Below are 22310 nucleotides of genomic sequence, written 5' to 3'. Positions count from 1 at the left end.
TCTAAACAAATTGTTCTTTAGCATCCTAAGGACGACTAGTGATAGCGATATCCTGACGCACTGAGAAGTTTCCAGCAAGAGGATGGAAAAACAAATTACGGACCTAGTACATCATGCTTGGTTTGACAAACACTAGTGGCTGGGACGCGCCCCGGGCGCGTCTCTTGACGCGGTCATGTGCGCACCTATCTTGCTTATCCACATTGACACGTCTAGTGTAATCCTTGATGGCACTAATGTAAATTTATTTGAATTATCTGAATATAGGTGAATACGCTATCTTTGCTGACTTCAACCTCCAAAGGGGTTCTAGAATTTATGACAAACTTGCTATTATGAGGATCACAAGTGCTCAAACGCGAACATATAAGAAAAATTTAGGTATAATAACAACAAGAGAAGTTGAAAGTAAACATATATGGTTTGGCCTCAAGTCCCATCATCCTAGAAACTTCTGAATCATCATCCTTGTGATAACTAACTAAAAATGATAAATGGTTGTGGGTGAGGAGCTTCTCAGCCTTGCTCTAGAAACATATTTGTATATGTGAATTCGCTAGTCCCAATCATATGTGTACAGGCTTTTGATCCTTTTGTCTTGCTACCCGTCCATATCCAAGTTGACAAATTATGGCACAAACACCGTATAATTTGTCAATATGATGGTGTGCACTTTGTAGGTGCATAGAAAGATCAGGACCTGATTGTTGCATGGAAGCATGTCAAAATGTACAACGCAACACTGATCAAGGTTGCTTACCTCATGCCGTTGCTGCCGGCGCTCGCACCCAAGGCCAGTGTGCTCGATGAAGGCTCACAACGTCTGAACCAGCATAGCAAATCCACAAAAGACCACTCTCATGGCGCAAGAAAATGTCCAGCACTGAAAATGATGTCTGAGGGTAAGAAACATAAAGGGAGCAGGGCATGAATTATAAGTGTAGTTACAAAAGAGAAAAGAAGAATTGCACAAATTCCAGCCAATTAGTGAGCTTCTATCGGCCCTTCATATTTCATGATATGCACCTAGCGCATCTTATGTAAGGCAAATAGATGAGAACAAACAGTCAAACAGAGCACACAAAAAAGGGTATTGTCATAAACTTCACAAACTGACAACATCTAAAGGCTTAGAACCATAGAACTGGAGCTCATGAAAATCAAGATCTATATATCTTCCTACCTGCCCCGACAATAGCGTGAATATCGCCATTGAATGTAATGACATGCGGATCAGAATATGTGACTTTTTAAGTACAACTGTCAAGCAATCAAAGCACCCATGTCAAGTACAATTAGCTACTAAAAAAAAAGTAAGCATCAGACATAAGATCCTCCTAATATAACCCTAGATGACATAACATCATTGCATTGACAAATAAACTTACTCGTTGGTTTGTCTACTCGCCTGTTTGTCAGTGCTTGTGGAACATCTCCTTTGTTGGCATTTCCTCAATTAAAGTTTGATTGACATGACGATGAGGGCCTGTGAAATTTTGCTCAAGCAAAATCTGTGTAAGCCATTTTACAGAAATTATTATGGAATAGAGAGCCGAATCAATAGAAATGTCATAAAACTTCGATGGAGAAATCTAGGAAAGTGTAAAGGTGTAACTAAACGGAATTACTCTGGGTGAAAATCAGAAGAGGCATTACTAAAACGCATAGCACATTCAGCATGTCATTTTGACAAATCGTGGTGGGCATTCTTCTAAAAATCAGTAGTGATGCTTCAAAAGAAAATCACTAATGCATCTAATTAGAGTCTCAACAACACATTAGACAACGTGCTAGAAAAATGTCGGATAAGAGATGATGAGAAGTTCCAAAACCCTTATAGGCTAAAGAAACAAAATTATGTCACTTATTTTTGAAATGGGTATTGAAGTTGCAGTTCTAGTTCAATGCAAACATATTTTATCAGTTTGTGTTCAAGTACACTTCAGGGCTCTTGGACAGAACAACTCTATGACAGAAGAATGCAAGAACTTACATCACTGTCAGTCATGGCACCCCAATGAGCATCAAGAATCTGATTCATCGAGAAGCTTTCATAAGATTCCACTAGATGAACATCGTCCCAGTAATAAGAACATAAGAGTACATAAACACCTATCTCCTGCCTTATCATGATAAAGAGATATGCCCAAGAAAATCAATAGGGGATATTTAAACAGGACAACAACTACAGCGTACCGCAACAAAATTCTACTACAAATTTGCAATAGCAAGACATAATTTTTCTCACCTGTCTCCCTGCTCATTGTGATCCATGAAATCAAGGTTCCACTGGATGACCCGCCTCATAGTTATGTAACCTCCTGTCGCGATAGCACGCAGCAAGTTGAGCATCGCCACCGACTACGCGTACGTCCTGATCATCCTATCTGGGACAGACACGGCCCTTCAGATCAAACGCGTCGCCCTTGACGTTTTTTCTCCTGTAACTGGGCAGCTTAACCCCATCCTTCTTTTCAAAGTTACCAGACCTCAGCTTGGTGAACTGGCCAGCCATCCGCCCCACCTACTATGCGCAAAGAACAGGAAACAGATAGGATCAGATCTCACAAATCAAATGACCAATAGGCGTATCTGGTTCAATTCAATTTGATTTGGGCAATCGATTTGCACCTTGACGATGGGGACATGGCCGCCGAACACGAGGACATTGCCCATCTGGAGCAGGACAGGGAAGGTGCCACGGATGTTGTTGGCCTTGAACTCCTTGAAGCTCTCGGCGCAGTCCCCTCCCTGAAGGCGCAGTGGCCGGAGTAGCGGCGCCGTACGACAGACAGGAGGCACACCAACCATCTGTTTGTAGGCAAGCAAACAATACATGGTACAAACACAATATTTGTGTTACTGCATGAACTTAATAGAAGCATCATCATGAAGTTAGGGATAGGACTGCTGAGCACGTTGCTTCCCTCACGGCCAGCAACGCCAGCGAGGCCTTGGCGAAAACCATGTTCTGTTGTCCTTGGTTGGTCTGCCTCTTGCATCTGAAAACGTCAAACAATACATAACACTTTCAGGGAAAAGTTCAGGAAACTATACGAATTTTCAATACGTGATTTGGGAGTACAAGCACTTGAATCTCTTCTTCTTAATTCTTATTAAATCTGAAAATGGTGTAAACAAACACATGGCATCCAACGGGCAAGTACACCCCCGAAATCCACACATAATAGGAGCAAAAAAAAAAAACGTCCATGGATCAGCCGAGGTCGGCGCCATCGACAGACTCTGTCCGGCTTGAAGACCACCCCCAAAATCCAAACGAAATGGCGAGGTCATGGCGGGGCGCGCGAAGGAAGCCGCCGCAGGGGAGAGTGGGTTGGGGGAGGGGGCAGTCCACTTGTCGCCAGTGGATGGCCGCAACTCTCCGTTGTCGTTGCTGCGATGAGCCTTCCTCGCCCGTCAATAGATGGCATGTGATGGCCACCTCCGCGGATCCGGTCATAGATAGGGAGAGACGGGTGGTAACCCTAGCTGGCCCGGCCGGTCATGGATAGAAGAGAGCTCGCGTGGGAAAGAGGAGAAGACGGCGGCTGCATCTGGGGAAGGAAGACTTGGGAACGACACTATTTTTCTGGCCAATACACAGGTGCGTGCGTTTTTGTCTCGCTTGTCCAGCTCCGACGTGGCATGCGCGAGCACACACTCCATCCGCGCACCTTGATTGGTAACATTGCACATTTTTTCAGAGCGTGGTTACGTTGCCTTGAAAACCAGGCGCTACTTTCCTTAAAGAAACAGCAAGTGCTAAATGCGCTATAAATATACTGGCTGGAAGGTAGAAGCTGCAGTTTGGAAAATGGAGGGTGCAATCATCAGCTTGACCGAGGGCGCCGTGCGAGGCCTCCTGTGCAAGCTCGGCGGCCTCCTCGCGCAGGAGAGCTGGCCGGTGCAGCGCCTCCACGGCGAGGTCCAGTACATCAAGGACGAGCTCGAGAGCATGACCGCCTTCCTCCGTAGTCTGGCCGAATCGTCCGACGGCCACGACGACCAGGTCCGGGTCTGGGTGAAGCAGGTGAGGGAGATCGCCTACGACGCCGAGGACTGCATCGACGACTACGTCCGCGGCCGCCAGCCGTTCGACAGGGACGGCGGCGCCGTCATGGCGTCCCTCCGCCGCTTTGTCCGTCTGCTCGCCACGCTAGGATCAGGCGGTGGTGGTCGCCGTCACCGGCGCATGGCGGCCCAGCTCCAAGAACTGAAGACTCGCGCCAGGGACGCCGGCGAGCGGCGTTCCAGGTACGGGGTGCTGCCGCCAAAGACGGCGCTCGGGCGTGCCAGCAGCCACGCGTCCAGCTCCGGCGTCTCCGGCCGCCTGGACCCGCGGCTGCACGCCCTCTTCACCGAGGAGGCGCAGCTGGTGGGCATCGACGGGCCGAGGGACGAGCTCGTGGGCTGGCTGATGGAGGACGACGCGCGGCTCCGGGTGCTCGCCGTCGTCGGGTTCGGTGGGCTCGGCAAGACCACGCTGGCGAGGATGGTGTGCGAGAACCCGCGGGTGAAGAGCGCTGACTTTCAGTGCTCCCCGTTGCTCATCGTGTCGCAGACGCTAAACGTCAGGGCGCTGTTCCTGCACATGCTCAGGGAACTGATCCAGCGGCCGCGCCTGGCTGCCGGCGACGATACCATGGATGATAGCTTGCACGGGGCGGAGAGCTGGGAAACGGCGCTGCTGGCCAACAAGCTCAAACTTTACCTGCAAGACAAAAGGTACGTACATCCGCATCAGTGGACCGAGACCAAGTCACGCACTATTGGGCATTAAGGCCCTGCTTGGAATGTCGTTTTTCAGCCCATTACACCTGTAAAACATCCCCTCCGTAAAAGAAAACAGCTGGGCTTCGACTAGGTGCTTGGAACGCCGTTTTCGGGCTGTAAAAAATACACCAGTTTTTGCTTTTACACCCGGAACAGGCCCGTAAGATGGATCGGTAATTTAGCTTTTTCAACTTACTTTTGCCTAGGTAATTGTTGTCAAGGGACGCAAATATCATACTAGTATACACAAACAAAATTTGCATATTCGTGGCGCTACGGTTTTAGCGAGATTTTGTACACAATCATCATAATTTACTAGTTATTTATTGCTCTCCCCGTCCTAAAATAAGCTGATTCAATACAAATTTACTATTTCATCTGTTCCATAATATAAAAATGTTTTTTACATTAGTTTTTTTTTCTTTTTCGAAAAGGAGGCGTACCCCTGGCCTCTGCATCTCTATGCACACAGCCATTTATTAAAATTAAGTTTCCCAAAGGTTCCAACAACAAGTCTCAACATGAAACAAAGATCTTACTAAACAAAGAAAAGCCACAAGCGGCCAAAAATAAAAATCACAACCGGCGCCATAAAGACTAGGAGACTGAACGCCTATCTTATTATTGGACCATCATCCAAACCGGTTGTATGTATCCCGTGCAACCATCTCCCATCGGCTGCACCCAATATGCATATGCTTCCTGTGGTCCGCACGGCTGAGTAATGACCACGTACGGATCCAAGTAGACGCTCTGAAAATGACCTGCAAAAAGTTGGTAATGGTTTGTCTGTTGAAGGCAACGTCATTGCGATAATTCCATAAAGACCAAAGTAATGCACATGCTCCCACTCGGATATGTGCCGCGGACTTTGGCTTCACTCCAGCCAACCAGTTATCAAACAAGTGTGATATCGTGAGAGGTGGAGTTATGTTGAAAGTAACGTGAATAGTTCTCCAAAGCAATTTAGCAAGCGGACATTTGATAAATAAATGTTCTATTGTTTCATCTTGATCACAAAAGCAACATCTTTTACTTTCTTCCCACTTACGCTTAGCTAAGTTATCTTTAGTAAGAATGACACCCTTATGCACAAACCACATAAATATTTTTATCTTCAAGGGCACCTTAATTAACTTTCCAAATATGTACTGTCCTCGGGATAGTCCCGGTATTAATGAAATCCGTGTACATGGATTTAACCGAGAAGACTCCTGACCTGGAAAGCTTCCATTGCAAAGTGTATGGTACATCCGAAATGTTAACCTCCATTAATCGATGCACAAGATGTAACCATCTATCCCAACGCTCACCTATAACAGACCGCCTAAACTGAATATTAAGCGGAATGGAACCCAACACTGTAGCAACGAACACCTCTTTCCGTTGTGCAATGTTGTATAAGGATGGATACTGCAAGGCCAGCGGTGCATTGCCTAACCAAGTATCCTCCCATAATCTAGTATCCCGTCCATTCCCGACGATAAATTTAGTCCTGCTGAAGAAGGCTACTTTCGTCCTCATAACCCCTTTTTAGAACGGTGAGCCAGACGGTTTTGCCGTAACCTAGGCTAGTGTTTTGGCATAGAGATATTTGTTACGCAATATCTGAGCCCAAACTCCATCTCTTTCTATCGATAAACGGTATAGCCATTTGCTAAGTAAACACCTATTTTCACCTCCAAATTTTCAATTCCCAAGCCTCCCTGGTCCTTTGGTCTACAAATTACATCTCATTTTGCCAATCGATACTTATTTTTATTCTCATCAATTTGCCAAAAGAATCTAGATCGATAAAAATTCAATCTTTTCCGTACCCCAACCGGGACTTCAAAGAAAGAGAGGGGGAACATGGGCATACTTGTAAGTACAGAATTAACAAGCATCAATCTTCCTCCATAAGACAAAAGTTTACCCTTCCAGCAACTCAGCCTCTTTTCAAACTGATTCTCGATACATTTCCATTCTTTATTAGTGAGCTTGCGGTGATGAATCGGAATCCCTAAATACGTGAAGGGTAACGTGCCTATTTCACACCCCAAACAGTATGCCTTTTCAAAATCCACTTTCAAGACCACTCCATCGAGCTTCTTCGAGTGAATTTCGTGCAAGGTCTCATGGAGAACGACCACTCCCTCAAGAATGTGTCGACCTGGCATGAAGGCGGTCTGGGTTGGTTGTACCACATAATGGGCAATCTGAGTCAGACGGTTTGTGCCAACCTTTGTGAAAATCTTGAAGCTCACATTGAGCAAACATATCGGCCTGAATTGCTCAATGTGAATTACTTCCGCCTTCTTTGGTAACAACGTGATAGTACCAAAGTTAAGCTTAAAAAGCCGAAGGTGGCCATTAAACAGATCCTGGAACATGGGCATCAAGTCGCCTTTAATAATACCCCAACATTTCTTATAAAACTCATCTGGGAATCCATCCGGACCAGGTGCCTTATTATTTTCCATTTGGGATATCGCGTCAAACACCTCCTTCTCAGAAAAAGGTGCAGTGATCACTTCGTTCTCTTCATCCCTCAGTTGAGGAATGTCGTCCACCATGCTCTCATCGAGGGCGACATAATTCTCAGCTAGGGCCCCAAACAGATTCTTAAAATAGTTGGTGATATACATTTTATAATTTTCATGACCAACAATCGTACCCTCATCTTGTTCAAGTTGAATGATTCTCTTTTTCCTATGTTTCCCGTTGGCAATCATATGGAAAAACTGAGTATTGTTATCACCTTGAACAACCTAGCGCACTTTCGCTCTAAGTGCCCACTTCAATTCCTCTTCTCTAAGAAGCTTTGCCAAACTAACCTCAGCTTCTCTTTTAGACACTCGCTCATCCATATCCACCGCAGTGCTTTCAGCTTTTATGTCAAGGTCATTGATAACCTTTGACAATCTTTCTTTCTCTTTTCTGTAAACACCACTATTGTTCTTAGCCCATCCTCTCAAGAACTGTCTAAGATGTCGAATCTTATACTGCCACCGATCAATATTTGACTCTCCCCTTTGTTTCGCCGCCCATTCCCTTGTGATCAACTCAAGGTAATCCTCTCTCTTGAACCACGCAGTTTCAAAAGAGAAAACATTCTTGTTTCCTTGGTGAGCCGCCTCACCAGAGTCCACAAGAAGGGGTGTATGATCAGATATCCCCCTCTGTAATGCCTGCACCGTCACTAGAGGAAATTTTTGTTCCCACTCTATACTTGTGAGGATTCTATCAAGTTTTTCATACGTCGGATTTGGAAGAGTATTTGCCCAAGTAAATTGCCTCCCCGTGAGATCAATCTCTCGCAGGTCCAGGCTTTCAATAATCGCATTAAACATGAAAGAGCATCTGCCATCAAAATTGTCATTATTTTTCTCTTCTCGTCTTCTAATAATGTTAAAGTCACCACCAACGAGAATAGGTAGGTTGTCATCCCCACAAATCCTAACTAAATCTGTGAGGAAGTCCGGTTTTAGCTCAGGCTGTGCCGCACCATACGCAGCCACTAAAGCCCACCTGAACCCGTCAGTTTTCGACCGCACATGGAACTTAACTGCAAATTCCCCTCATAATACATCTAGCACTTCCAGAGACTCGCAATTGACACCGAGGAGGATCCGCCCCGAGGTGGCAAACAATGCCAATCAAAGTCAAGACCACCTGAGATCGTTCCAAGAAATTGCGCAGTAAAATTATCCCTACCAGTCTCTAACAACGCAATAAAATCAAGTTTGTAATCCCGAGAGGCATCCGCCAAAAACCTACGCTTAGCCAAGTCCCTTAGACCTCTGCTATTCCAAAAAATGTCTCTCATGAATCGTCATGAATTTTTTTCTTAAACTTAAGCCTAGCACTTCGACGCACCGCAGAAAGGCCATACACCTTTTTTTGCCGTTTACGCGTTGGTGCCTGAGGGAGGATCATACAGTCCGCATAACTAGTGTCCTCGCCGAGACCTACAGGTGATGACAGAGTGGCCGCATGCCCCTCTTCTTCCAAGGTCTCCTCATGTAGAAGGTTCACAGGAACGAGATCCTCGCATAAACCCTCCAACTCACATATACCCAACTCATTAATCTCACATTAGTGTAGTGTAAAAAACACTTTTATATTATGGGACGGAGGGAGTACAAAGTTGTATTAAATCAGCGACACTTATATTTGAATAAATTTGTATTAAATCAGCGGCACTTATTTTTTGACGAAAGAGGTATTAATTTAGTTGAAATAGTTTCAAGACAATTATAATTGAAACCCGACCATGCCTCTGTTCTTCCTTCCCGAGGCACCATGATAGATAGCATGTTTGTTACCAAGGCGTCGTGTACTGAAATTTCTTGTTTTTAGTAAATTTGGCATACATAAAGTTCACAACACATACTTTTGTTCACGACATATCATAAGGACATTCATAACATTTCACATACATAAAGTTCATGACACATGGTAAGTATATGATATTCACAAGATCTGACATACATGAAGTTCACAAAAAGTTCATAACGTTAAGCCCTAAGGACGAGTACAACACTTCACGGCGACCTAACATCCAAGTCAATAAACAAAGGCATTTTCGTGGCCACCACCATCGCCTTGGCCATGTCCACCATCACCACCACCACCGCGACCATGTCCACGACTGACACCACCAACGATGTCTCCAACACCGCCATCACCACCACCGCTATCACAAGGCTTCGCCCCATTCGTGATGGAATCCACCACCCAATCATCCATGTCACCCCAAGAAAACGTTTTGTCTTCCATCTTCCACATGTTACCACCTTCATCTCCGGATCAGGGTATAGTGAGGTTCCGTGATATTAACTGTTGTAGCTTCTATAGGAAACCAATTATGGGAACCTTCTAGAAGTTTTCGAGCCCCTTTTTTCATTTTTTTTCTTTACCGGTTTTGCTTCTTCATTTTTAAATGCTCACACAGTCCAAAAAAATGTTTACAAAATTTCAAAAAATGTTAATTTCTTCCAAGAATATCCACCTCTTAAAAAATGTTCCCTTTCTTTTTGAATTGTTTTTCAAAATATCTTTATATTTTAAAAGTATTTACAATAAAAAATGGTCAAAATTTTCTAAAATTATTTAAATCGACTAAAGACAATAAAAACCCGAAATCACTAATTATGGTGTACTCCTTGCAAAGATCACTCCCACCTCCCCACGTTGTGACAGGTGACGCGCTGCATGTGCATCACTTGTCGCAACCTGGGAGTTTTCCCTTTATTCATAGATTTGTTTATTCAAAACGTCTTATCTCTTAAACCGTGCGTCCAAATCTCGAATCATTTTCATCATTGGATTCCTCGCATCAAGATTTTCAAAATTAGATCCCATGTTGATGGGTTTTGACGAAGTCTTTTTTCTAAAAAAAAAACAACCCGGGACCACGGTTTTTTCTCTTTCTGGAAGAGGCACGACCGTGCCTTTCGCGAAATCACAATCGTGCCTCTCGCGGAAGAAAAAACATAGAGAGCATTTTTTTTCGTTTCCGAGAGGTACGGCTGTATCTCTCGCGAAAGCACAACCGTGCCTCTCACGGAAGAAAAAAATGTGTTTTCCCTTTCCGAGAGGCACAACCGCGAAAGCACAACCGTGCCTCTCGCGGAAGAAAAGAAAACAGTAAACGCGGTTTTTTTCTGAGAGGCACGGTCGTGCCCCTCGCGAAAGCAAAACCATACCTCGGCCGAAAGGGAAAAAAATATCATAAAACACGTTTTTTGTTTCCGAGAAGCATGACTGTGCCTCTCGCAAAAGCAAAACCGTGGCTCTCGCAAAAGCAAAAAAATGCCTTTTTCACACAAAAAGAGTGTTTTTGAAAAAAAAATTGATGCAAAAGCTAAAGAAGACCAATGAAAAACCAAAAGGCAAAAAAAGAAAACAATTTAAAAAACTGAAAACGTTTGCGAAAAAATTTGGAGGAAGTATCCAAAGCGCTATACGTGACGACGGCTGAGAGCGCGCAACACTGATCACTGCGAGCCTCCCAAAAATGCGCTCGCCAACTAGTTGCTTCTATATAAACCTCTAGAAAAAAATCGTTCACTACAGCCAGTGGCTCCCAATATATGGGCTAAAAAAAATCTTAGTAACGAATTTCAGCCGACGGCCCATTTCCCAATTTGTTTCTCCGCTCAGCCACGGTCCACTCAGGCCTCACGACCCGGCCTCACCTTCCCTCTCCGGCTAAGGCCTGGCCAAACGGGCCGGCCCGGCCCGGCCCGTGCTAGTCGTGCTTGGCCCGGCACGGCCCGCCGTGACACGTTTAATAGTCGGGTCGCGATGTGCCGGCCCACGGGCGCTGCTCCTTGGCCCAGGCACGACCTGATAATGGGCCGGCCTGTTGGCCCGTTTAGCATGTTGGGCTGCACATTTTCAGCATGTTGGACTGATTTTTAGACCTATTAGACTATATTTTAGGTATACATATAACATATGTATTGATTTAAAAATTATATAAAAAATAAGCGGGCCGTGCAGTGCCGGCCCGTGTGCCCAGGCTCCAGGCCCAGGCACGACCTAAGGCGTGCCACGTGCCGAGCACGACCCATTTAGCCCGTGCTGTGCCTGGCCCATGGCGGGCCGGGCCGGCGTGCTCGCGGGCTGGCCTGTTTGGCCCGGCCCGTTTGGCCAGCTATACTCCGGCTCTCCCCCGCAGCCCCAACCTGACAGCGACGCCCACGACCTCGCGGCCGGCCCGCGCATCGCCGGAGCCCGTGCCGCGGGCCACCATATCCCCTCCCGCAGGCGGCCCCTCGTCCTGCCGAGCTCGACGCGCCAACGCCGGTGATGCGGAGCTCGAATCGGACGAGGACCTAGGCGTCTGACTGGCCGTGGGGGGCTTGGAGGCGGGGCTCCGGCATTAGCGGCTGCGAGGCGATGCTCCTGTGACCGGTCGTCGTCCCTCGTCGAGCAGGTCGCGATCGCGAGCTGCGCCGCGCAGCTGGACGCGCTCGTCCCAGATCGCCCGTGGCAGCTCCATGCTTCCATGGGAGGTCGAGCACTTCGCAGGCGTGCCGCGTGCGCGGGGCGTGGCCGTGCTGCTCGCGCGGGAGGAGGCCGAAGGCCGAGCTGGGTGTGCGCTACGCGCGAGTCAGCCGCATCCACTGGGTCGTCCGGACTGGGTGTGCGCCGCGCGGTGGCGACGGCCTCCCCGGCATGGACGAGGACGGGCTCGTCCTCAGCTGCTGTGCTTGCTTGCTGCTACATGTGCTGCTGTGCGTGCTCTGTGGGGGCTGGCGGAGGGCATGCTCGCCGGGGAGATGATGACGGCATGCCAGTGGTGTGCTGGTACCGCGACGTGCAAGGCAATGCCTGTGGCGGCGTGGCCTTATCATTGCTCATCCCGGTCGACGCTCAATGGCGCACACCGATTGCTCGATGAAATGTGTGCACAAATGGGGGAATCCCTTGTATTACCATGGTAAAGTCTCCACCCCCCGTTGTCCGTTTGTCCACAAAATGGGAAAATGGGGTGGACAATTGAGGATTTTCCCTTCGAGATGCCCTCGAGATTGTCCTGGACGGATGTTTCAGAAGATAGGTGTGGCTGTGTTTGCATCGGGAGAAGATGAGTTCCTTTTTCACCCAATTGATATCTGGTTCACCACTCTTTGTTCACAGGACCTACAATGCTAGGTGCTTAAAAAAATAAATCAGGTTTTTCAGAAGCACCAGTGTCTATTTCTACAGGAGAGGCACCTAATTAAGCATCTACCCTCTACAAATAAACACCGGTGCTTAAAGAAACACTAGTTTATTTTCTAACCATCTCCCGTAAGCACCCTGCATTGTATAAGGCCTTAGTAGCCTTAAGCATGTGACGTCATTATGCTGATGATACACACGGCCTAGCACGATATTGGTCCACTCTGCACATGGCTCTCCTCAATCGTCATAAGCAATGAAGGATTGAAGGCAATTTTAATGTTCTTTTTCTTTTCGTTATTAAGCAATGTTCTTATTGTCCTAACAAACATGTCTATGATTTGATATTGTAGGTGCTGAGATTTTCTAATATAAATTTGGTCAAAATTTACAAATTTTACTTAAGACAAAACTAATATGCGAAGTAAAAAACCCGGAGGGAGCACATGTTCCTCGAGTTAAAAGAAAGTTTCCTTTTCTTTTCCCTGGTCGAGTGAATCCATGGCATGATAGCCTGGCCTCTGCTCTTTGGACATGACTAGTTAGTGTCCAAAACTAAATCTATCAATTTTTTTGATGATGGTATAGTCCTTGGACGTGAGTACGCTTAGTTACTAATATAGTTTAGGGAAAAGGAGTAATTTTTATCCCTTAGCCCCTACTCAGAGTGTAGTTTTGATCATTAAACTCTAAAACCACATAAAGACCTCTCTTTATTTGGTGTTCAAATCTTCTGGGCTGTATCGTTCATATATCTCTGTTACCTGTTGTGTTTGTTATTTTGCATTAAGTAGCTCTGGATAAAAATTATATTCCAATTAATTGTACTTCATTTTTATATCCATGTGCTCCATCTCCTGAATACTGGATGTTTTGATTCTAAAATATTGTCCAGTGACTTTAGTATTGTGAACTTCATATTGTAGGTACATTGTGATTCTTGATGACATATGGACTTCATCAGCATGGGAGAACATCAGATGTGTGTTTCCTAACAATGAAAAAGGAAGCAGAATTATAGTGACCACCAGGAACGAGGATGTCGCTAATACATGTTGTTGTCATTCCCAAGATCGGATTTACAAAATTCAATGCCTATCTGAGATTGCATCACGTGAGCTATTCTTCAAGAGGATCTTTGGCTTAGTAGATGGATTGCCAAACAATGAGTTGGAAGAAGTTTCAAATGTCATACTCAAGAAATGTGGGGGGTTACCATTAGCCATAGTCAGCATTGGTAGCCTTCTCGCTAGCAAACCAAACAGAACCAAACAAGAGTGGCAGAAGGTTTCTGATAACTTGGGCTCTGAACTTGAAATAAATCCAACTCTGGAAGGGACAAAGCTAGTCTTATCTTTGAGTTACAATGATCTGCCATACCATCTGAAGGCTTGCTTCTTGTATCTAAGTATCTTTCCTCAAAATTATGTGATCAAGAGGGGACCTTTGGTGAGAATGTGGATAGCCGAAGGATTTGTCACCGCAAAACATGGACTTAGTATGGAGGAGGTTGCTGAAAGATACTTTGATGAGTTCGTCGCCAGAAGCATGGTGCATCCTGTGAAAATTGATTGGAGTGGTAAGGTGAGAAGCTGTCGAGTTCATGATATAATGGTTGAAGTCATCATGTCCAAGTCACTTGAGGAGAACTTTGCATCCTACTTCTGTGAAAATGGAACCACACTGGACTCCCATGACAAAATCCGGCGCCTCTCCTTCCAGAGCAGTAGCCACTTAGTGCAGAGAACAAGTGCTAGTGTAGCTCATGTTCGCACATTTAGAATGTCACCTTCCATGGAGGAAATCCCATTCTTCTTCGCACACTTGCGGCTGTTAAGAGTGTTGGATATGCAAGGCAGTAGCTGCTTGAGCAACAAGGATTTAGACTGTATCTGTAATTTTTTCCAACTGAAATACCTAAGCCTCAGAAATACCAGTATTTCCAAATTGCCGAGATTCATAGGTCATCTAAATTACTTGGAGACACTAGATATCAGAGAAACACTTATCAAGAAGCTACCAAGTAGTGCCAAGAGCCTGGTACGTCTGAAGCATTTGTTAGTTGGACATAAGACACATCTTACTAGGACAGGTAGTGTGAAGTCCTTCAGAAGATCCTCTGGTCTAGAAATGACACCTGGGGTTCTCATGAACATGGCATCCCTTCAATCAGTATGCCATATAGAGATAAAAAAGGACCCATCAGTGTTCCAGGAGATAAGCTTGTTAAGAAATCTAAAGAAGCTGAATGTTCTCTTCCATGGGGTAGAGGTAAACTGGAAACCTTGTCTGGAATCATTAAGAAATTTGCCAGGCTCTGTGCGCTCGCTTTCCATTCAAATATTTGATGGAGATGGAAGCATCTCATCGGAGGAAATGCTATCTTCAGTGGAGTCACCCCCTCTCTTGGTTACAAGCTTTGGCCTGACGGGCAAGCTGGAGCGCTTGCCTCTGTGGGCAGCATCACTTAGAAACGTCTCGACGTTTACTCTTCGCAACAACGGGCTCCACGCTGACGCCATAGACGTCCTTGGAGATCTGCCAAGTCTGCTCTGCCTCAAGCTGTATCACAAATCATATGCCGATGACTGCCTCATATTCCCGCAAGGTAAATTTTTGAAAGTCAAGCTATTGGTTATTGACAACTTGGAGAACATTGACAAGGTGTGCTTCAAGGATGGTTCTGTGCCGTGTCTTGAAAGGCTTACATTGTCATTCCTACAGGAACCCAAGCACGGGATCTCTGGTCTTGAGAACCTTCTGAAGCTGAAGGAGATAGAGTTCTTTGGTAACATCTATTCCTATCGGCCGTTGTTAGGATCTAGGGTTCGGGCTCCTCTAGATCGTAGGTGGTAGGGAAAGGAGGGAGCGGGGCGTGGGCTAGAATACGGCGGCCGGCGGTGAGGCGCCGTCCTTGCGGCTGGGTGGCGGCGGCGCAGGAGAGAGAGAGCTAGGGTTTAGGGTTCCGGCTCCTCTGGGAGCCGGGCAATAGAATAGTCTTATTGCTTAATCCTCAAAATAGTCTTACAACTTGTATATATAATCATAATCTGAAAATAAACTAAGATAACTTGGGCCTTAAGCCTGCCCAGTGGGCCCCCGGCGGCCATAGACCTGGCCGGTCATAACATCTCTCCCCGCCTGCGCAAACAGCTCGTCCTCGAGCTGAAAGTGTGGGTAGTGCTGGCGGAACTCCTGCGTTGCTCCCAAGTAGCGTCCTCCTCTGGTAATCCAGCCCACCGAATCAACACGTACCAGGAGCCTCGGCGCAGCTGAGCCTTCAGCGCCTTCTCTGGTGCAGGAAGGAGACGCCCGTCCGCGAGCAGCGGAAGCGCCGGTGGTGCCGCGGGTGGATCGCCGCAGAAAGGCTTGAGCAGCCCGACATGGAAGACATCATGGATCCGTGCACCTGCCGGAAGCTGAAGACGGTACGCCACTTTGCCAATGTGTTCCAGGATAGCAAAGGGACCGGCATAGCGAGGACCGAGCTTCTTCCTCGCGCGGGGGTCCAACGACTGCGTAGAGCGATGAAGTAGACGCAGCCAGACCCAATCACCCACCGCGAACTCCGCCTCGCGATGGTGGCCATCATAGTATCGTTTGGCCAACTGCTGGGCCTGGAGGAGTCGTTGCTAGACCTCCGCAAGCATCTCATCACGGCTCCTCAAAAGAGCCCCGGCTGCCTCGGTCCGTGCCGAGGCTGGATCAACCGGCAGAATCGGCGGGGGCGGCCGGCCATACACCACCTCAAAGGGCGTAGCACGGAGGGCAGAGTGGTAAGAGGTGTTGTAGCAGTACTCTGCCCACGAGAGCCAGTCCACCCATGCGCGAGGGCGATCACCTGTAACACAACGCAAATACATGGCAATCACCTTGTTAACGATCTCCGACTGGCCATCTGTCTGAGGGTGGAAGGCGGTACTCAGGCGGAGCTTCACGCCTTCCAGTTGGAAGAGGTCGCGCCATACATGACCCGTGAACACAGGATCTCGATCACTGACGATCGAAGAAGGAAACCCGTGGAGACGGACAATGCCATCGAAGAAGGCCCGCGCGACAGATGCCGCTGAATATGGATGGCCAAGGGCGATGAAATGAGCATACTTGGAGAAGCGGTCGACCACCGTGAGAATGACAGACTTGCCGCCCACCTTGGGAAGGCCCTCGATGAAGTCCATGGAGATGTCCGCCCAAACCTGAGACGGGACCTCCAAGGGCTGAAGCATACCAGCTGGTCGCAGGGTCTCCGTTTTGTTGCGCTGGCACGTCACACAAGAACGTACCCAGTCGCGGACCAGGGCACGGTCACCTGGAATGTAGAAGTCGGCGCGGAGGTGATGTAGCGTCTTCTGCATGCCCTCATGGCCCGCCGAGTGGGCGAGACGCAGCACCTGCTGACGAAGATCGTCGTGGTCCGGAACGAAGACGCGGCGCCCGTGGAGAAGCAGGCCGTCGGCTAGACGCCACGGCTCCTCTAGCTCGCCCGCCGCCAGCTGTTGCTGCAGGAGGAGGGCGTCGGCCGCGGCAGCGTTCGCCCGGCGAATGTCGGTGTAGAGGGCGAAAGAGGGCCCGGTGATGATGCAGAAGGCAGCCCCTTCCGCCGCCCCATCGTCCACATCGGCGTCACGCCGAGATAGGGCGTCGGCGACGGTGTTGACGCGACCCGGCCGGTACTCGACGGTAAAATCAAAGCCAAATAGTTTACTGATCCACTGGTGCTGGGGAACCGTCGAGAGCCTCTGATCCAGCATGAACTTGAGGCTGTAGTGGTCCGTGCGGATCTGGAAGGAACGGCCCCAAAGATAGGGCCGCCAATGGCGTACTGCCTGCACCAACCCAATGAGCTCACGCTCATACGCCGCCAATTTAAGATGGCGAGCAGCAAAGGGGCGGCTGAAGAAAGCGAGGGGTCCATCGCCCTGGTGCAAGACCGCACCAAACCCCTCACCGGAAGCGTCGCAGTCGACGGTGAAGGGAAAGTCGAAGTCCGGCATCTGTAGTACGGGTCCCGTCATGAGGGCCCCCTTGAGGGCCTCGAACGCTGAAGTGGCCTCCGTATCCCAAGAGAAGGCGTCGCGGCAGAGGAGACGCGTGAGCGGGGCCGCGATAAGGCCAAACTCCCGGATGAACTTCCGGTAGTACCCGACAAGACCAAGGAAGCCGCGAAGAGCCCGCGGAGACTGCGGAATGGGCCAGGCGGCGACGGCCGCCACCTTGTCGGCGTCCATGGCCACACCCTCGGCCGAGGTAAGCGACCGAAGGTGTCCCGAACGAGCACTTCGAGCGCTTAAGATGAAGATGATGCGCCCGAAGCTTGTTGAAGACGATGGCCACATGCTGGAGGTGCTCTGCCCAAGAGGCGCTGTAGATAAGAATGTCATCAAAGAAAACGAGCACAAACCGACGTAAGTAGGGCCGGAGGACATCGTTCATCAAGGCCTGAAATGTCGCCGGGGCATTGGCGAGGCCAAAGGGCATCACCAAGAACTCGAAGTGGCCGTGATGGGTCCGGAACGCCGTCTTGGCGATGTCGTCGGGATGCATGCGCACCTGATGATATCCCGACCGGAGGTCCAGTTTGGTGAAGAAGCGCGCACCATGTAGCTCATCCAGGAGTTCATCGACCACCGGAATAGAAAACTTATCCTTAAGTGTGAGAGCATTAAGGGCGCGGTAGTCGATGCAGAAACGCCAAGTTCCGTCCGACTTATGGACGAGGAGGACCGGCACCGTAAAGGGTGATGTAGAGATACAGATAATGCCCGCGGCAAGCATGATGGCGCACTGCCGCTCCAACTCGTCCTTCTGCAACTGAGGGTACCGGTAGGGTCGTACTGCCACCGGAGCCGAGCCCGGCAGGAGATGAATACGGTGGTCGTAGACCCGGGCCGGCGGAAGGCCCTGGGGTTCCGCAAAAAGATCACCGTGCTGCTGCAGGAGGTGATCCAGCAGCGGATGCTCGGCCTCCGTGGTGGCCGCGGCTAGCTGGAATGGGGGCGACGCCGGGGTGCCGCCAACGCCCTCCCATCGGATGCGGCGGCCGAGGCGCCAGAAGGTCATCGTCAGGGCGTCGAAGTCCCAAAGGATGGGGCCGAGAGTCCGCAAAAAGTCGACGCCGAGGATGAAGTCGAAGCAGCCCAAGTCGATGTCGGCACATGTGATGGTGAAGTGCTCGTCGCCGATAGTAATGGGAACGCCCCGAGCGAGCCCATGGCATCGAAGGCGGTCGCCATTAGCGACGGTGACCCGCAGCTGCTCCCCTCCCGTCGATTGTAGGGCAAGGCGCCGCATAGTAGCCTCCGGAAGGAAGTTATGTGTAGAGCCCGTGTCTAAGAGAGCCACCAGAGTCTCGCCGTGGATCGTGACCGGAATAAGCATAGTCCGCTCATTGCGGATGCCGGCCAACGTGTGGAGGGAGACGACAAGGGCCGTAGCCGGCGCAGGCGCGGGTGCCGGCGCGACCTCGGCGGCGGCTGGGTCGCCGAGTCCCTCGTCGGTGGCAGCATCCTCGGTCTCGTCGACTGTCTCCAAGTAGAAGATGCGCGGGCAGACATGGCCCGGGGCATAGGGCACATCACAGTTAAAGCACAGCCCCAGGCGGCGGCGCTCGAGCTGCTCGGCCTGCGAGAGGCGCCGGAAGGGCCGCGTCGCGGCCGGAGTGGCCGTCGGTGAGGCGGCTGCAGAAGCTGGTGCGGCCGGCGCGGCCGGCGGTGGTCGTGGAGGCACTCGGCTCCCCCGAGGTGGTGCGGGCCGTGTTAAGGCCTGGGCGCGCTGCTCGAACACCCGAGCGTAGTACATGGCCGTCTGCAGGTCCTGGGGTCCCTTCATCTCGACGTCCACGCGGATGTGGTCGGGAAGGCCGCCGACGAAAAGCTCAGCCCGCTGTAGTGCTGTCACCCCCGGTGCGTGACACGCCAGAGCCTGGAAGCGGTCGGCGAAATCCTGGACCATGGAGGTGAAGGGTAGGCGGCCCAGCTCGGACAAGCGGCTGCCGCGCCGTGGCGGACTGAAGCGAAGGAGACACAGCTCGCGGAAACGATCCCAGGGGGGCATGTCGCCCTCGTCCTGCTCGAGGGCGTAGTACCATGTCTGGGCGGCACCCCGGAGGTGGTATGACGCGAGCCAAGTGCGCTCGGACGCGGGTGTGCGCTGTCCCCGGAAGAACTGATCACACTGGTTTAACCAGTTAAGAGGGTCCTCCGAGCCATCATACGTGGCAAAGTCGATCCGGGCAAAGCGAGGTGGTGTCGGGGTCGATGCGCCAGTGCCCACCGGTTCGTCGATGCGAAGGGCCGAGGACGGCGCGCCGAACTGTAGCGTGGGCACCGCCGGTTTGCCGGCCTCCGTGTAGACCGGCGGTGGCGACGATCCGGTGAGCCAAGCCGGAATCGGAGAGGGCGACGGTGGAAACCGCACCTGCTGGATCGGAAGCCCCCCGGAAGGGTCTTGACTCAGGCCGGCGGTAGGCGGTGGGGACGGCGTGGGGGCTGGCGCAGCCGGCGCGGAGGGGGTCGAGGCAGACCAGACCGGCCACAGGGTTGGGGCGGACGCGGCCGATCCCGCGGGTGCTGGCGCGGGCCAGTGTGGCCAGGCCGGCGCTGGAGCGGCCGGCTGTTGTAGCGCCGGGTAGCCGCCGGCGAGCGCGGCAGGCACCGAGTGCCACAGAAGCGTCGGCGGCCCGGAGGGCGCAGGCGGCGGGGGCGGCTGTGGCGGTCCGTACGGGCTGGCCAGGAAGAGCCGGATGCCCTGGACCGCGACGACCAAGTCGTTGAGGACCCCCGCCATGGCCTCCGGGGTGTAGTGGGCCGGTAGAGTTGATGGCGACAGCGGCGTAGTGGTGATGGGGGCCGGCGGATGGCCGGGTGACGCGCCGGGGATGAGGTCCAGCGACGCGGACGGGAGGACCAGCGACCCCGTGGCGAGGGGCGCTGACGCGGCGGTGGTGGTCACGGGCAGCGACGGCGATGATGGTGAGGATGACATGGTCGAACCAGAGTTGGCTGATACCAAGGTGTTAGGAGCTAGGGTTCGGGCTCCTCTAGATCGTAGGTGGTAGGGAAAGGAGGGAGCGGGGCGTGGGCTAGAACGCGGCGGCTGGCGGTGAGGCGCCGTCCTTCTGGCTGGGTGGCGGCGGCGCAGGAGAGAGAGCTAGGGTTTAGGGTTCCGGCTCCTCTGGGAGCCGGGCAATAGAATAGTCTTATTGCTTAATCATTAAAATAGTCTTACAGCTTGTATATATAATCATAATCTGAAAATAAACTAAGATAATTTGGGCCTTAAGCCTGTCCAGTGGGCCCCCGGCGGCCATAGATCTGGCCGGTCATAACAGCCGTGGTGACTAAAGTGGTGTCCTCTGTGAAGACATATGTAAATCGTCCCAGAGTAATAGGTGACAAAGGGAACATTGTGACAGAGTATTCTTAGGAAGCAAATAAAGTTTGGTGTATCTTGCTAGCGCATTGAAAGGTCACGTGTTGGTACTAAGTCGAGACTCTTCACTTCACAGGTAATAATTCTTTAGTAGGTAGCCTGCAGGGCAGCATATTTTGTGCATGTACATATACTCTTCTGATTTTAAGCGAGTTGTAGTGTTGCTAGTTTCATCTGCACATTATGATTACTTGGTTGAATCTGTGCAGGCATTTGACGATGGCATCCTGTCTGTCAGCGCTGGAGTACTATATAGTGTGGTTAAGCTGCTGCGAAGGCCGGAGTGGAATGGAACTGAAGTGGCTGCCACCTGCCAGTAAGCTCTGCTCCGACCATATGTATGTGCCCGCCTTTTGATTATCTAGTGTATATGACGTAAAGGGGCTGCAGTACGGTGCACTCCTGTTCGCTCCTGATCGTATATGCTCCCCACAGTTTTCTCTAACATGCTTGCGATTCTGTGTTCTGACTAGGAACTTTTTTCTAGTCATGCGTACCACTATTTTAGCAATTTTATCGATAGTTCTGATCTGACCGTGACCAAGCATCTGCCACTTAGGAGTACTTGTTTAAGCCATGAATCTTTTAAGAGACTTTTGTGTAGGGAAAGATCGTGCCACTACGAGTGGGATGATTCCACTCACAGTACTGGGACAACGTCGAAGCACAACATAAACATCTTTGCCCCCTGGGCAGCATCGACTGTACATCAAAATCCAGTGACTCTCTCCTGATCCATCAAACTTTAGTTTCAATGTTCCTCTACTTGTTACAGCAAACACAACATAAACAATGATGACTGTGATCCCAAGAACAAACACAACGGATATATGTATCCAGTCCTGAAATAGGTGACCAAACAAAAATACATGAGGGCCCAGTCCACCTATAAGAGCATTATTCCACGAGAAATAATACATGAGAAGCAGCTTTAAAATCCAGTAAAAAATGGTTAACTAAATTAGTAATGGATATGCCAACATGTCTTGGACATTGCATTCTTAACAAATACTCCCTCCATCCCAAAATAAGTGACTCAACTTTGTACTAACTTTATACTAAAGCTAGTACAAAGTTGAGTCACTTATTTTCGGATGGATGGAGTATCATGTTAAATCAAGGTTTATATATGTATTGTATTCCTCTAGTGTTTGATGAAGTATAAATATCCATACTGTAATATCAATTAGGAAGAAAACACGGCTTGATGTAACACCTTGATGATGATGATGATGATGATTTATGTAAGCCTACTCAATTTATTTGTATAATTTATTGCTTTGTAATGCTTTTACAAAACAGGATGTCCCGGGGCTCTAAATTCATGTAGAGTATCCTTTAAGAATAATTTTAAGAGCTTAAATTCCTTTTGATCTGCCAACTGTTTTGTTACATAACCATGGCATCTTGGCCTTTTAGCATAAGATTTTTTTTAGAAAGGAGTTTGA

The 22310-nt window shown here is 49.7% G+C and overlaps 3 protein-coding genes across 11 annotated transcripts; 1 reads left to right on the top strand and 2 right to left on the bottom strand.

The window, feature by feature from the left end:
• Nucleotides 1–367: 367 nt before the first annotated feature.
• LOC125519886 (phospho-2-dehydro-3-deoxyheptonate aldolase 1, chloroplastic-like) lies at nt 368–2838 on the bottom strand. 4 transcript variants are annotated; one of them, XR_007288357.2, is made up of 6 exons: nt 2632–2768; nt 2249–2524; nt 1994–2032; nt 1389–1511; nt 1184–1260; nt 368–883 (listed from the first exon to the last, which is right to left on the bottom strand). XR_007288357.2 is itself a non-coding variant. In XM_087536057.1 (6 exons), the coding sequence occupies exons 1-2, from the start codon at nt 2836–2838 to the stop codon at nt 2384–2386; spliced, it is 348 nt and encodes a 115-aa protein (XP_087392183.1). In that variant the 3' UTR covers nt 368–883; nt 1184–1260; nt 1389–1486; nt 1994–2032; nt 2249–2383. The 4 variants fall into 4 exon arrangements, 1 of the variants encoding a protein (XP_087392183.1); XM_087536057.1 differs by having other exon boundaries at nt 1389–1486; nt 2632–2838; XR_015611186.1 differs by lacking the exon at nt 1184–1260.
• A 654-nt stretch (nt 2839–3492) lies between these two features.
• LOC125519884 (disease resistance protein Pik-2-like) lies at nt 3493–22120 on the top strand. Of its 6 annotated transcripts, XM_087536056.1 has the most exons (5): nt 3493–3607; nt 3708–4728; nt 13359–15040; nt 15157–15220; nt 21072–22120. In XM_087536056.1, exons 2-4 carry the CDS (start codon nt 3770–3772, stop codon nt 15183–15185), a joined length of 2670 nt encoding a protein of 889 aa, XP_087392182.1. In that variant the 5' UTR covers nt 3493–3607; nt 3708–3769; the 3' UTR covers nt 15186–15220; nt 21072–22120. The 6 variants fall into 6 exon arrangements, with proteins under 6 accessions (XP_087392182.1, XP_048540621.1, XP_087392181.1 ...); XM_048684664.2 differs by lacking the exon at nt 15157–15220; XM_087536055.1 differs by having other exon boundaries at nt 13359–15220.
• On the bottom strand, nt 17377–20754 carry LOC125519883 (uncharacterized). The gene has a single exon (XM_048684662.2). The coding sequence runs from the start codon at nt 20413–20415 to the stop codon at nt 17377–17379; it is 3039 nt and encodes a 1012-aa protein (XP_048540619.1). The 5' UTR covers nt 20416–20754.
• Nucleotides 22121–22310: the final 190 nt, after the last annotated feature.

The sequence above is a fragment of the Triticum urartu genome, chromosome 7A (assembly GCF_056163025.1).
Source record: "Triticum urartu cultivar PI428250 chromosome 7A, HENAU_Tu73, whole genome shotgun sequence".
In the NCBI taxonomy this organism is placed as follows: domain Eukaryota; kingdom Viridiplantae; phylum Streptophyta; class Magnoliopsida; order Poales; family Poaceae; genus Triticum; species Triticum urartu.
Note: the sequence above shows the minus strand (reverse complement) of the source record. Positions and strands in the feature narration are given on the sequence as shown.